Here is a 13,452-nt window from a genome sequence, read left to right as displayed (position 1 = left end):
TGCGAAGCTCTATCCTTAGCTTTCTCTTGTTAGCGTTTTGATTAACGAATGAGGGCACGAACAGCCAGCTGACCCACCGCGCGTGCAGTCGAGCGTGGGTTCATCGCCTTGGGAGGGACCACTGGAGGCCCCGCCCCCTGGCCGTGAGCGCGCCTCGGCCCCGCCCCCGAGGCCCTACGGGCGTGGCCTCTGCCCCGGGTCCCGCCCCCCAGCACTACGGAACAGCGCGGTCGCGGCGGTAGGTCGCGAAGCCTGGGACTGTGTCTGTCGCCCATGGCCGCCGCGCTGCTCGCCCGGGCCTCGGGCCCTGTCCGCAGAGGTGAGTGCTCTGGGGATCCGCACGGCGGAGCTGCGGCCCGCGCCTGGCCCAGCGGGCGGAGGTCCTGGAGCCGGCTCTGTCCGAGCCGCTGGCAGGCGGAGCCCCCCTCTGGGAGCGCTCACGGCCTTTGCCCCAGTTCTGCTGCTCCTCGCGCCGACCCAGGCCGGCCCTTCAGGCGTCCCTGGTTCCTGCGCAGACCCCTACCCCCCGATTGACCCCAGCCGCCAGCCCAGTTCCCAGGGCTGCATCCATATCTCCCTCCCTCCATTTCACCCCCACTAAGGTTCAGGGTGCGCCCTTCTTCCGGAGCCAGGCCTGGGATTGAACCAGACCCGCATCTGTGACCTTGGGCAAGACAGCCCCTCCTCAGCCTCAGTTGGCCCATGTGTAAAATGTCCACAGAGAAAATCAGAGTTGTTGGGGGGATTAAATCACAGGGTATGTAAAGCACTTCGTGCCTGGCGTGTAACAGGTGCTCCACAAATGCTCGTTCTTGCTAGTTAATACAGTACCTTTCCCATCTTACCTGTCTCCAGCTGTAGCAGCCGTGACACATATAGCCACAGCCTCCTTTGCCTGGCCTGAATTACAAGGGGACCGCTACTGAGAACTGTGTTAAGCGCTAGTTAGTCTTTCTTTCGCACTCCCAGGAGCGGAATACTATTCTCCTCCACTTGTTATAGAAACGGAGGCTCAGTGACGTTTAAAACCCTTGCCTAAGGTCACAGAGCTGAGGTCTTATTACTGTTGGTATTATACTGAGGACTGAAGGATGTAGTGTATGGTAATGCCTAGTGAGTATACTAAGCATTCAGTTAGTATGGGGTTTTCAGTGGCAGCCATCATGGACATTTTGGGCTGACAGTTCTTTGTTGTGGGGGCTGTCCTCTGCCTTGTAGGATGTTCAGCAGGGATCCCGGACCCCTATCCACTGGGTACCAATAGCATTCCCCTGCTCTAGTTGTGGCAACTAAAATTGGCTCCAGACATTGCCAGATGTCCCTTGGAGGGCAAAATCCTCCCTGGTGAGTTAGTGGGTCACTAGGATTCTTGGAGACCTCCTGCCTCCTCCTTCCACTCACTTCTGCCCTTGCCGGCAGCTCTCCATCCTAGGGCCTGGCGGCAGTTACACACCATCTACCAGTCTGTGGAACTGCCCGAGACACACCAGATGTTGCTCCAGACATGCCGGGACTTTGCCGAGAAGGAGTTGTTTCCCATTGCAGCCCAGGTGGATAAGGAACATCTCTTCCCAGCGGCTCAGGTGAGAGTGAAACCTCAGCAGCCCACGATGGTGGTCTGCCCCCTCTGCTCCTGGATGAATGGTGGCAGTGACAGTCAGCGGCACTCAGACTCTGGTAGAGGAACCCCAAAGCAGGGCCTGGAACCCAGAAAATGCTCTGGAAGTTTCCCTTGTCCAGCCTGTGGCCAGTAGCCAGGACTTAACTTCTGGGACAACAGTAATATGTGGTGGATGGTCAGTTGCTTACTGTGCCAGCCACTGTGCTCATTCTAAATAGTGCCTTTAGGGTGCTTGGCATGCACTAGGCACTGTTCTTGAGATGGGTTATCTCATCTGTTCCTCACAACAGTCCTGTGAGGTGAAGGTACTGTTCTTATTTATTTATTTTTTTCGAGACGGAGTTTCACTCTTGTGGCTCAGGCTGGAGTGCAATGTGCGACCTCGCCTCACTGCAGCCTCCGCCTCCCGAATTCAAGTGATTCTCCTGCCTCAGCCTCCCAAGTAGCTGGGATTATAGGCGTGCACTGCTATGCCCCGCTAATTTTGTATTTTTAGTAAAGACGGGGTTTCACCATGTTGGCCAGGCTGGTCTCAAACTCCTGAATTCAGGTGATCTGCCCACCTCGGTCTCCCAAAGTGCTGGGATTACAGGTGTGAGACACCACACCCGGCCAAAGGTAGTATTATTATATACTCCATGGACTCAGACTTGTGAACAAGTTAAATAACATACCCAAGGTCATGGCGCTCATCAGCGGCAGCCTGCTCGACTTATTTTCTTTTTTATTTACTTACTTTTTTTTGAAATGGACTCTCGCTCTGTTGCCCAGGCTGGAGGGCAGTGGCGCAATATCAGCTCACTGCACCCTCTGCCTCCTGGGTTCAAGCGATTCTCCTGCCTCAGCCCCCAGTAGCTGGGATTACAGGCGGGCACCACCACGCCCAGCTAGTTTTTGTACTTTTAGTAGAGATGGGGTTTCTCCATGTTGGCCGGGCTGGTCTCGAACTCCTGACCTTAGGCGATCTACCCGCCTTGGCTTCCCAAAGTGCTGGGATTACAGGCGTGAGCCACCGTGCCCGGCCTGCTTGAACTGTTTTCTACCCTGAGTTTCCCATCAGCACGCTCCCTCCTGTGCCACTGTGTTCTTCCATTTGCATTCAGTCTGTCTGCAGCTATACGTTGAAGATGTTACTGCCGTACACGCTGACCTGAAGATGCCCAGCACCTGGTGTAACCACTCAGTAGTAGATAGTTGTTTAATTAATGATTTGTGAAAAGTTAAACCTCTCCGGCCTCTTCTCCTTGCCTGTTTTTTTTTTTTTTTTTTTTTAAATTTATTTTTTATTTAAAAAAATTTTTTGAGACAGTCTTGCTCTGTCGCCAGGCTGGAGTGCAGGGGCGTGATCTCGGCTCGCTGCAGCCTCCGCCTCCTGAGTTCAAGCAATTCTTTCCTGCCTCAGCCTCCCGAGTAGCTGGGATTACAGGCACCCGCCACCACACCCGGCTAATTTTATGTATTTTAGTAGAGACGGGGTTTCACTGTGTTGCCCAGGCTGGTCTCAAACTCCTGAGCTCAGGCAATCCACCCGCCTCGGCCTCCGAAAGTGCTGGGATTACAGGCGTGAGCCACCACACCCGGCCTTAAAAATGAGTTTTAAAAGGGACTTAAAACATTGTTTTTATATGAGGGACCCACTAACCGTTTCCCAGATATGAAGGCAGCAGGTGCTGCAGGCTTGCCTTGTCTGTCACTGCTGGGAAAGGGGTCTTACGGTTTCTTACAGTTTCTCAGCCTTGTCAGTGCTGTTGCCTCTTCTCAGGGTGCAGGTCCGGGTTGCTGGGTCACAGACACTAGGAACCAAGAGTGACCATTGCAGGGGGCTCTAGGAGGCCACCCCTTAAGATAGCTCTGAAGGTCAGGCCTCTCTCTGTAGAAAATACTAAAATATTGGGGCCGGGGCGGGGGCCTGGCTGCTGTTAGTTAATTACCATCAATTTACATAGGTCAGAAACAATGGACAAACCCGAACCCATTTTTTTTCCCTTGGCTGCTTTTCTTTTTCTTTTTCTTTTTTTTTTTTTTTTTGAGATGGAGTCTCACTCTGTCCCCCAGGCTGGAGTGCAGTGGTGCGATCTTGGCTCACTGCAGCCTCTGTCTCCCAGGTTCAAGCGATTCTCCTGCCTCAGCCTCCCAGGTAGCTGGGACTACAGGTGGCCGCCACCACGCCCGGCTAATTTTTGTATTTGTAGTAGAGACGGGGTTTCACCATGTTGGCCAGGCTTGTCTTGAACTCCTGACCTCAGGTCACCTGGCTGCCTCAGCCTCCCAAAGTGCTGGGATTACAGGCGTGAGCCACCGCTTAATTATATTTTGGGTTTCTCCTTTTTGACTGTCTCGTCTCTTCCCTCTCTTGCCACCCCTTTTTCCTTCCCTCGGTGCTGGTCTCCCTGTCTCTTTTTCAGGAGGCCCTTTAACGAGTGCACATTACCATGGTTATTGCTTTTGTCCCCACTTTTTTTCTAGAATGTTCCTGTGGCTGGCCACAGTATGTTGCCTGAAATCTAGAGATAAATTTCAGAGTGAGAAAGCCTGGGAAACAGCCCCTGTCACCACTGATAAAATGGGGTGAGGTGACTGTGTCCAGGCTCTGGGATGGGACGGAGAAGGCTGTGCTCTTATGCGCTGCCCCAGAGCGGCTCTCCTCTCTTTTGAAATTTGCTGTCTCAACACCGGAGTGGGAGTGAGTGGAACTGCCATGTCTTTCACAGCCAGAGGTAGATGCTTTATTTTTTAAATATTTTTGTGTGTGTGTGATGGAGTCTCACTCTGTCCCCAGGCTGGAGTACAGTGGTGCGATCTTGGCTCACTGCAGCCTTTGCCTCCTGGATTCAAGCAATTTTCCTGCCTCAGCCTCCCGAGTAGCTGGAACTACAGGTGGCACCACCACACCCGGCTAATTTTTGTATTTTTAGTAGAGACGGGGTTTCACCATGTTGGCCAGGCTGGTCTCGAACTCTTGACTTCTTTATCCGCCCGCCTGGGCCTCCCAAAGTTCTAGGATTACAGGCATGAGCCACTGCGCCCAGCTGGTAGATGCTGTAAAAGAAAATGCTGATGGTGAGAAAGGAGGGAGGACAGGAGCTGGGGGAAAATTGAGGGCGATGGTATACGCTAGTGAGGTCCTTTGGGTGTGGGAATTGTGAATTCCTACAACTCTTGATTCTAGCTCATTGAGAGTGTTGCATTAGCCAGAGGGAGGCGGCACTGTGTTGAGAGGAGGAGGCTGGGGTTCTGTCTTGCCTCCTGGTGGCCTAGACCTGGCCACTGACACCACGTACCCTTTCTGTGTGAATTCCCTTATCTGTAAGAGGAATATGGGGTCATCCTCATTCTGCTACCTGTCGGGACGTGTGACCAAGCATTTTAGGTGAGTATGAGGAACTGAACGCACCTAGGAGAGTTTCTTCCTTTTACTCTGTTTCTGGGAATTTGGGTTCCCACTGTGTTTCTGGGGATTAGATGGAGTTATGGAGCGATTGGCTCATGCGCCATTTATTCCAAGATTTTATACCAACAAGTTCCGGGGTGAAAAGGAGGGTGTGTCTCCGTGGCGGGGGAGATCTGAAGGTGCTTGGAGGGTGAGGCGGCTTGAGCTAGTTTAGCCTCATTCTGTTTTGCTGGTAAGCTAGAGAAAAAGGCTTTCGGTGAGGTTCATGCCTGGGCCTGACCGTGAGTCTTGGACACCTGCATATTTATTTTCGTTTTGTTTTTGTTTTTTTGAGACAGGGCCTCACTGTTGCCCAGGCTGGAGTGCAGTGACACAAACACGGCTCACTGCAGCCTCGACCTCCCGGGCTCGGGGCTCAAGCGATCCTCACGCCTCACCTCCTGCAGTAGCTGGGACCACAGGTGTGCACCACCATGCCTGGCTCTTTTATTTTTATTTTTATTAATTTTTTGTGGAGATGGAGGTCTCGCCATATTGATGAAGCTGGTCTCAAACGCCCTGACTCAGGTGATCCTCCTACCTCCGTCTCCCAAAGTGCTGGGATTACACCCTCTTTTTAAAATTTTTTTAATTAAAAAATTTTCTTCTAGAAGCAGGGGTATCATCATGTTGGCCAGGCTGGATTTGAACGCCTGGGCTCAAGTGATTCTCCTGCCTCATCCTCCTCCTGAGTGGCTGGAGACCTGCGTATTTCTGGCACTTGGTAGAGTATTGTCCAGCAGCAGAGGCGTTCCTTAATAAAATAGTTGTTTTTTTTTTTGAGACGGAATCTCACTCTGTTGCCCAGGCTGGAGTACAGTGGCACGATCTCGGCTCGCTGCAACCTCCGCCTCCTGGGTTCAAACAATTCTCCTGCCTCAGCCTCCCGAGCAGCTGGGATTACAGGTGCCCACAACCACGCCTGGCTAATTTTTGTATTTTTAGTAGAGACGGGGTTTTACCATGTTGGCCAGGCTGGTCTCGAACTCGTGACCTCGTGATCTGCCTGCCTTGGCCTCCCAAAGTGCTGGGATTACAGGTGTGAACCACTGCACTCAGCTTTTTTTTTTTTTTTTTTGAGACAGAGTCTCCCTCTGTCGCCCAGGCTGGAGTGCAGTGGTGCAATCTCAGCTCACTGCAACGTCCGCCTCCCAGGTTCAAGTGATTCCTCTGCCTCAGCCTCCCGAGTAGCTGGGCTTATAGGCATCCACCACCACGCCCAGCTAATTTTTTGTATTTTTAGTAGAGACGGGGTTTTACCATGTTGGCCAGGTTGGTCTCAAACTCCTGACCTCAGGTGATCCACCCGCCTCAGCTACCAAAGTGCTGGGAATACAAGCGTGAGCCACTGCACCTGGCAAAGTACTCTGAAGTGTGGGCTAGAAAAGTGTTCTGTTCAGAGGCCACGTTTGTGCTGCCGCAGGTCTGTGTCTCCAGGTCCTCTTCCTAGTGAAAAGCACTCTCTCCCTTGGACTTCCCCTTCCCTAGTTGGTTCCTGCCTGCTGAAATGGTGCCTATTCTGAGCAGGACCCCCCTCCCCAGGTGTGTGGTGGCCACAGAACGATCTTCTTTTTAGTAATTCTCAAAATGACACCTCCCTGGTAGCTCTGAGTTCCCATTTGTCACTGTGGATGACTTTCCTATTGCTGCTGTAACAAATGACCACAAACCCTGTGGCTTAAAGCAATACAGATATATTCTCTGACAGTTCAAGACCAGCCTGGGCAACATAGCAAGACCCCATCTCTACCAAAAAAAAAAATGGAAAAAACAAAACAAAACCATTTCAGCCACTTGATAAATGCCGTTCACCAGTTACTCAACCCCACTCAGGAATCCAGTATGGGCCCCACAGGGCTAAATGAAGGCATCGGCAGGACTGAGTTCCCTCTGGAGGCTCTGGGGAAATCCGCTCCTGTCTTTTCCAGTTCTAGAGGCCGCCTGCATTCCTTCCCGCCAGAGTTCCTGCGTCTGCTTCCGTCGCCACCTCTCCTTCTCTGAGTCTGTGTCTGTCTTTGCCTTACGAAGACCCTGTGATGACACTGGGTGACTCCGATCATCCAGAATAACCCTCACATCTCCAGATGCTTCACTTACGTGTGCAAAGTCCCTATTGCCACGGAAGGGAACATACTCACGGGGCCTGGGATTAGGATGGGGACATCTTGGGGGGTTGCTGTCATGCTGCCTTCCACACACTGGCCATCTCCTTCCCAGCTTCTCTGCCCTCTGACTGCAGCGCAGCATCTGCCTGGGGGCCACAGAGCTTGATGTGCACTTGCGGGGGTCATAGCTCAAGCCTCTCAGCACACACGTTTATACCCCACGTGTAGTACGCGTGGGAGACTCAGAGAAGAGGACGCTCCGGCCCACGCTTAGAGTCTTACAAGTGATTTCCCATGGGAACAGTTCAAGGAAGAATCAAATAAGCAATTTCACAGAGGGACACACAGATTGTCACAGAAGTGCTGCAGGCTCCTAGGTGCCCCCTCTTTTCCATACGTTATTGTCAAAGTAAGAACTAGGCTTGGTGTGGTGCTCGTGCCTCTAATCAGCATGAGGGAGGCTGAGGCAGGAGGATCACTTGAGCCAGGAGTTCGACACCAGCTTGGGCAACATAGTGAGACCCTGTGTCTAAAAAGAAACAGTAGTTTTTTTTTTTGTTTTTTTTTTTGAGACAGAGTTTCACTCTGTCTCCCAGGCTGGAGTGCAGTGGCACGATCTCGGCTCACTGCAGCCTCTTCCTTCCAGGTTCAAGCAATTCTCCTGCCTCAGCTTCCTGAGTAGCTAGGATTACAGGCACCCGCCACCACGCCCAGCTAGTTTTTATATTTTTGGTAGAGACATGGTTTCACCATGTTGGCCAGGCTGGTCTCGAACTCCTGGCTTCAAATGATCTGCCCATCTCGGCCCATCTTGGCCTTCTAGAGTGCTGGGATTCTTTAGGAGGCTGAGGTGGGCGAATCACCTGAGGTCAGGAATTTGAGACCAGCCTGGCCAACGTGGTGAAACCCGGTCTCTACCCAAAAATATAAAAACTAGCCGGGCGTGGTGGCAGGTGCCTGTAATATCAGCTACTCGGAAGGCTGAGACAGGAAAATCGCTTGAACCGGGAGGCGGAGGTTGCAGTGAGTCGAGATCGCACTACTGCACTCCAGCCTGGGCAACAGAGCAAGACTCTGTCACAAAAATAAAATAAAATAAAATAAAATAAAATAAAATAAAATAAAATAAAATAACATGGTTGCAGGAATGAGATTGGATAAATGGGCTTGTGAAAAGCAACGATTCCCTTCCCTGTCCCCATCCCTGTCCCTGTCCCCGTCCCTGTCCCCATCCCTGTCTCTGTCCCTGTCCCCGTCCCCGTCCCTGTCCCTGCTCTCCCAGAGGTAAGTGGTTTCACTTGTTCCTTTTTGAAGTTAGGTAGATTCTGTGGCCCACATTTCCCATGTTACTCACCTGAGAGTAATAATACTATTATTATTATTTTGTTTTTGGTAGAGACGGGGTCTTGCTATGTTGCCCAGACTGGTCTCGAACTCCTGGCCTCAAGCAATTCCCTCACCTTGGCCTCCCAAAGTGCTGGGATTACAGGTGTGATCGCTGCTCCTGGCCCACTCTTAATATGATTATTACTCAGAATTCAGAGTCCCAAGCTCTTATCCTTCATTCATTCTCTCACTGGTCTTGGGCATGTAGCAGTGAGCAAGGGCACACACCGTCTCTGCCCTCGTGGTGAAGGCAAAAGACCTTAATCCAGAGAAGCACGTTCATCCCTGAGAAATTCCAGCCGCAGAGGTGCTGCAGGAGAGGAACTGAAGGATTTGACTCAGCGAGGCTGGGGATGGCAGCCCAAAGCAGCGAGGCCTGAGCTGTGATCAGAAGGAGAGGGGGGCGATAACCAGCTGATGGATAGGAGGCGGCATGTGCAGAGGCCCTGTGGTGGGGCGGCTGTGTGTGTGTGGATGTGCACAGGGGGCTGGACGAAGGTCAGTGTGGCTCACACTGTCCTGCTCCCTACCTCTGAGTTCCCTGAAAGCATCCTGTGCCTTCTGCCTGCTCTCTGCCGTGGCTGTGGACGGAGCGGGGAGCGGGGAGCGGGGAGCGGGTGTGGAGGCGGGGGCAGGACAGCTTGAATGAGAAGTGCCGTCGTACAGACCTCAGTGGGACTGGGTCTTCAGCGTCTGGACTTGGGGATCCCTTGTGGGTGGCTGGGGTCACATGGCCTGAGTTTCTGCAGGCACTGCCTCGGGGGCAGGAGGGTTTGGGCTTGGGGAGGGTGGGCTCGCCCCCAGCAGCTGCCCATGGCATGCCATCCTTCCCTGTGCCCAGGTGAAGAAGATGGGCGGGCTCGGGCTTCTGGCCATGGACGTGCCCGAGGAGCTTGGCGGTGCCGGTCTTGATTACCTGGCCTACGCCATCGCCATGGAGGAGATCAGCCGCGGCTGCGCCTCCACTGGAGTCATCATGAGTGTCAACAATGTGAGCCCCCTCCCACGCCCCTGGGACACACGGGTGGAGGGAGGCTCCTGTGAGCAGGCAGGCTCTGGCCTCGGCTCCCAGCCCCGATCTCTCTGGAGACGTCACAGGCCTTGGTCCTACTGGGTAGGCCCTGGAGAGAACAGGCCCTGAGGTGCAGCCTGCAGGTGGGCAGGATGCGTCTGGGCCTGGGGCCTCCGACCGCTCCCCGCTGTCCCCCTAGTCTCTCTACCTGGGGCCCATCTTGAAGTTTGGCTCCAAGGAGCAGAAGCAGAAGTGGGTCACGCCTTTCACCAGTGGTGACAAAATTGGCTGCTTTGCCCTCAGCGAACCAGGTACCTGCCCTGTCCCCTCACCTGTTCTTAGGGTGACAGGCCGAGAGGGGGAAGAGAGGAAGGTGCTGGGCCAACTGCTCACGGCTCTCCGTGTGGTTGGTGGGGTGAGCGCTCTTGCCACCCCGGCGCTGGGAGGAAGATTGCCTTCAGGGGCCCCTGGTTTAAGACGCCCAGCTCCTGCACACTCCCTTTGCCCTCTGGGCACGTCACTGAGAGCTTTGGGACCCTCATCTTTGGAGCCTGAGTCGGGTTTTGTGTCCACCAGCAGGGGGTGTGGAGGGAGTGAGGCTGGTGCCCTTAGGTTGTGTGGGGTGGGGCCTGCGCTGAGCCCTGGGTCTGTGTGGGCAGGGAACGGCAGCGATGCAGGAGCCGCGTCCACCACCGCCCGGGCTGAGGGCGACTCATGGGTCCTGAATGGCACCAAAGCCTGGATCACCAATGCCTGGGAGGCCTCGGCTGCCGTGGTCTTTGCCAGCACGGACAGAGCCCTGCAAAACAAGGTGGGCACCCCAGAGAGGGGTTCAGCCAGATCCTGGGCTGCTGTCATTTCATTTTCTAGAGCCTTCTCTCCTTGGCTCGACTGGACCTATTTTTGCTTTGGGTCAAGTGGGCTGTCCCTGTCCCTCCCCAGCTGCCACTGAAGTCTGCACCTTCCCCAGAAGCCGGCAGAGGGTGTCGGGGCCTGAGCTTCTGAGGGAGGTGGGGAGGGGACCAGGTTGGTGTTGGGTGTGCTGGTGTGAGCGTGTGGCTGAGGGGCAGCTCGGAGAAAGCCGCCCCCCTCTCCTTTCAGGGCATCAGTGCCTTCCTGGTCCCCATGCCAACGCCTGGGCTCACGCTGGGGAAGAAAGAAGACAAGCTGGGCATCCGGGGCTCATCCACGGCCAACCTCATCTTTGAGGACTGTCGCATCCCCAAGGACAGCATCCTGGGGGAGCCGGGGATGGGCTTCAAGATAGCCATGGTGAGCCCGGCAGTGGGGGTGGCACCTTGAGGCCAGGCCTGTGCCCCGGCTGGCGGGCCACTGACCAGGGCGGTCCCCACAGCAAACCCTGGACATGGGCCGCATCGGCATCGCCTCCCAGGCCCTGGGCATTGCCCAGACCGCCCTCGATTGTGCTGTGAACTACGCTGAGAATCGCATGGCCTTCGGGGCGCCCCTCACCAAGCTCCAGGTCATTCAGGTAATGGTGGCAGCTTTAGGAGCTGGGCCGAGAGGCTGGACAGTGGGCAGAGAGTGTGGCCTCCTGACTGCTCTCCATCCTCCTCCCCCTCCCTCCTGTCCCTGGAGGGGCAGCTGCTGACCTGTGGTGCGGGGTGGGGCTGTTGCAGTTCAAGTTGGCAGACATGGCCCTGGCCCTGGAGAGTGCCCGGCTGCTGACCTGGCGCGCTGCCATGCTGAAGGATAACAAGAAGCCTTTCATCAAGGTGCCCACAGGGGTCCCCGAGCCATGGCCCAGAATGTGGTGGACCCAGGGATGGGGAGAGGTTGGGGCGGGTCTCTGCCCCTTGGCCCTGTGGGTCAGAGGTGTGGGCCTGGGGTTTACTGCCCCATGGGGAGACTCCACAGGCCTCCCCTGCTGAGGGTCTGTGAGCAGGGGGTGCGGGGGGTCCCCTCAAGGGAAGGCTCTGACTGTACCCCCATGTTTAGGAGGCAGCCATGGCCAAGCTGGCCGCCTCAGAGGCCGCGACCGCCATCAGCCACCAGGTGAGCGTCCACGGTGAGCCCTGAGGGGGCCAGCTGCCCCTTCTCCAGCTTTCCCCATGCCGGGGTCTTCTCCCTCCTCAGCCCCCGTTCTCATCTCAGGCCATCCAGATCCTGGGCGGCATGGGCTATGTGACAGAGATGCCAGCAGAGCGGCACTACCGCGACGCCCGCATCACCGAGATCTATGAGGGCACCAGCGAAATCCAGCGGCTGGTGATCGCTGGGCACCTGCTCAGGAGCTACCGGAGCTGAGCCCACGGCGGGCTGCCCCAGGACTGCGGGAAGGCACGGGAGCTGGGGGCCTCCACCCCGACCTAGAGACTGGGAGGCCCAGCGGGGGCTCCCTGGGGCCCCCGGATGGGCTCAGTGCTGCCACCCAGATCAGATCACTTGGGAATGAGGCCCTCCGACCATTGGCGGCTCCGCCTCTGGGCCTTTCTGCCTCCTCACCACTGTGCCTCAAGTTCCTCATCTGAGTGGCCCTGGCCTCCTGGGGGTGGGGTTGTGGGGGGGCCTGAGTGACACTCAGGGACACCTCAATTGTGCTCCCGGGGGCCCTGGTGACCCGGCATGAAGGCCCAGTGGGACAGGCCCTTGGTGGGGTCTGTCTTTTCCTTGAGGTCAGAGGTCAGGAGCAGGGCTGGGGTCAGAATGACGAGGCCTGGGGTCCTGGTGTTGGGCAGGCAGTGGGGCTGGGCCATGGAGCTGGCCCAGAGGCCCCTCAGCCCTTCGTAAAGTCTGATGAAGGCAGGGGTGGTGATTCACGCTGTGTGACTGACTGTGGGTAATAAACACACCTGTCCCTCAGTCTGTGTCCTCGCCCTCTCCTGGGTGCTCGGGGGAGGGATGGTGGTCTCTGCACAGAGCTCCGCTCTCTGACAGTCTCACCCTGTGAGTGTTGGGGGTCTTCTGAGTTACGGCAGAGGCCAGGTTGGCCAAGGAGGCAGTTCAGGAATAGGAACTGGGTCCTGCAGGCCTCAGGGAGTGACCCCTGGGCAGGGAGGGTGGGCCAGGCAGGGCCAGTGGGCTAGAAGGGGTTCTCTAGGCAGGACCAGCCTCCAGGCAGGAGGAAGGAATGCCCCAGATTGCCAGAGTCGGGGAGCAAAGCTGTGGAGGCCCTGAGCCCCAGGTGGGAGAACACAGAACCTTGAGAAGCAGCCATTGTGCTCACTAGCACGCTCGGGGGCGGCCCTGGCCAGCCATTGCGGGGGCTTGCTCTGGTCCTGGTGCCTGCAGGGCTGGCTCTGGGCAAAGGTGCCTGAAGCCAAGGTCAAGGCTTTTAACCCTTTGGGCCAGTGTCGATCTCAGCAGCTGGAAGAGAAAACAGTGAGCAAAGAAAGATTTTGAATGAGGTGGGGACAGCCCTCCGCCGGGCAGGCAGGGCAGAGTCAAACTGGCATTGCTGGGAGGTCTCTGGAGGGAAGCAGTGGGGGGACAGGTGACTTTAGGAGCTGTCATCAAAGGGGCGCCCAGGAACCCTGAGCCCCTGCTGCGGGTGGATTTTTTTTTTTTTTTGAGACAGAATCTCACTCTGTCACCCAGGCAGGAGTGCAGTGGCACAACCACAGCTCATCAAAACCTCAACCTCCCAGGCTCAAGTGATCCTCCCGTCTCAGCCTCCCAGGTAACTGGGACTACAGGTGCACACTACCATGGCCAGCTAATTTTTAAATTTTTTGTAGAGATGGGGTCTTGCTTTGTTGCCCAGGCTGTTCTTGGACTCCTGGGCTCAAGTGATCCTCCCACCTCGGCCTCCCAAGTGGGATTTCTGTGCCAGGCGCTGGTGCCCCACAGCCGAAGGATGCAGCCTGGAGCTGCTGCTCTGCAGGGCGGCTCTGCCCTTGACCCTGCCCTGACCTGGGCCTGGTCCAGTGCCCCGGGG

General features: G+C 55.8%; 1 protein-coding gene across 2 annotated transcripts; it reads left to right on the top strand.

Annotated features, from left to right (window-relative positions):
- Positions 1-190: 190 nt before the first annotated feature.
- On the top strand, positions 191-12,377 carry ACADS (acyl-CoA dehydrogenase short chain). Of its 2 annotated transcripts, none has more exons than XM_032168507.2 (10): positions 191-319; positions 1,420-1,583; positions 9,384-9,533; positions 9,754-9,865; positions 10,214-10,365; positions 10,656-10,826; positions 10,909-11,046; positions 11,195-11,290; positions 11,514-11,570; positions 11,679-12,377. In XM_032168507.2, exons 1-10 carry the CDS (start codon positions 274-276, stop codon positions 11,820-11,822), a joined length of 1,230 nt encoding a protein of 409 aa, XP_032024398.1. In that variant the 5' UTR covers positions 191-273; the 3' UTR covers positions 11,823-12,377. The 2 variants fall into 2 exon arrangements, with proteins under 2 accessions (XP_032024398.1, XP_032024397.1); XM_032168506.2 differs by having other exon boundaries at positions 11,670-12,377.
- The last annotated feature ends 1,075 nt before the right edge of the window (positions 12,378-13,452 follow it).

Source organism: Hylobates moloch, unplaced genomic scaffold (assembly GCF_009828535.3).
Source record: "Hylobates moloch isolate HMO894 unplaced genomic scaffold, HMol_V3 SCAFFOLD_12, whole genome shotgun sequence".
Taxonomy (NCBI): domain Eukaryota; kingdom Metazoa; phylum Chordata; class Mammalia; order Primates; family Hylobatidae; genus Hylobates; species Hylobates moloch.
Note: the sequence above shows the minus strand (reverse complement) of the source record. Positions and strands in the feature narration are given on the sequence as shown.

Coding starts and splice junctions, on each gene's coding strand:
- ACADS (XM_032168506.2), top strand. CDS start 274: ATGGCCGCCGCGCTGCTCGCCCGGGCCTCGGGCCCTGTCCGCAGAG. Junction 320..1,419: donor CTCGGGCCCTGTCCGCAGAG/GTGAGTGCTCTG, acceptor CCTTGCCGGCAG/CTCTCCATCCTAGGGCCTGG. Junction 9,534..9,753: donor TCATCATGAGTGTCAACAAT/GTGAGCCCCCTC, acceptor CTGTCCCCCTAG/TCTCTCTACCTGGGGCCCAT.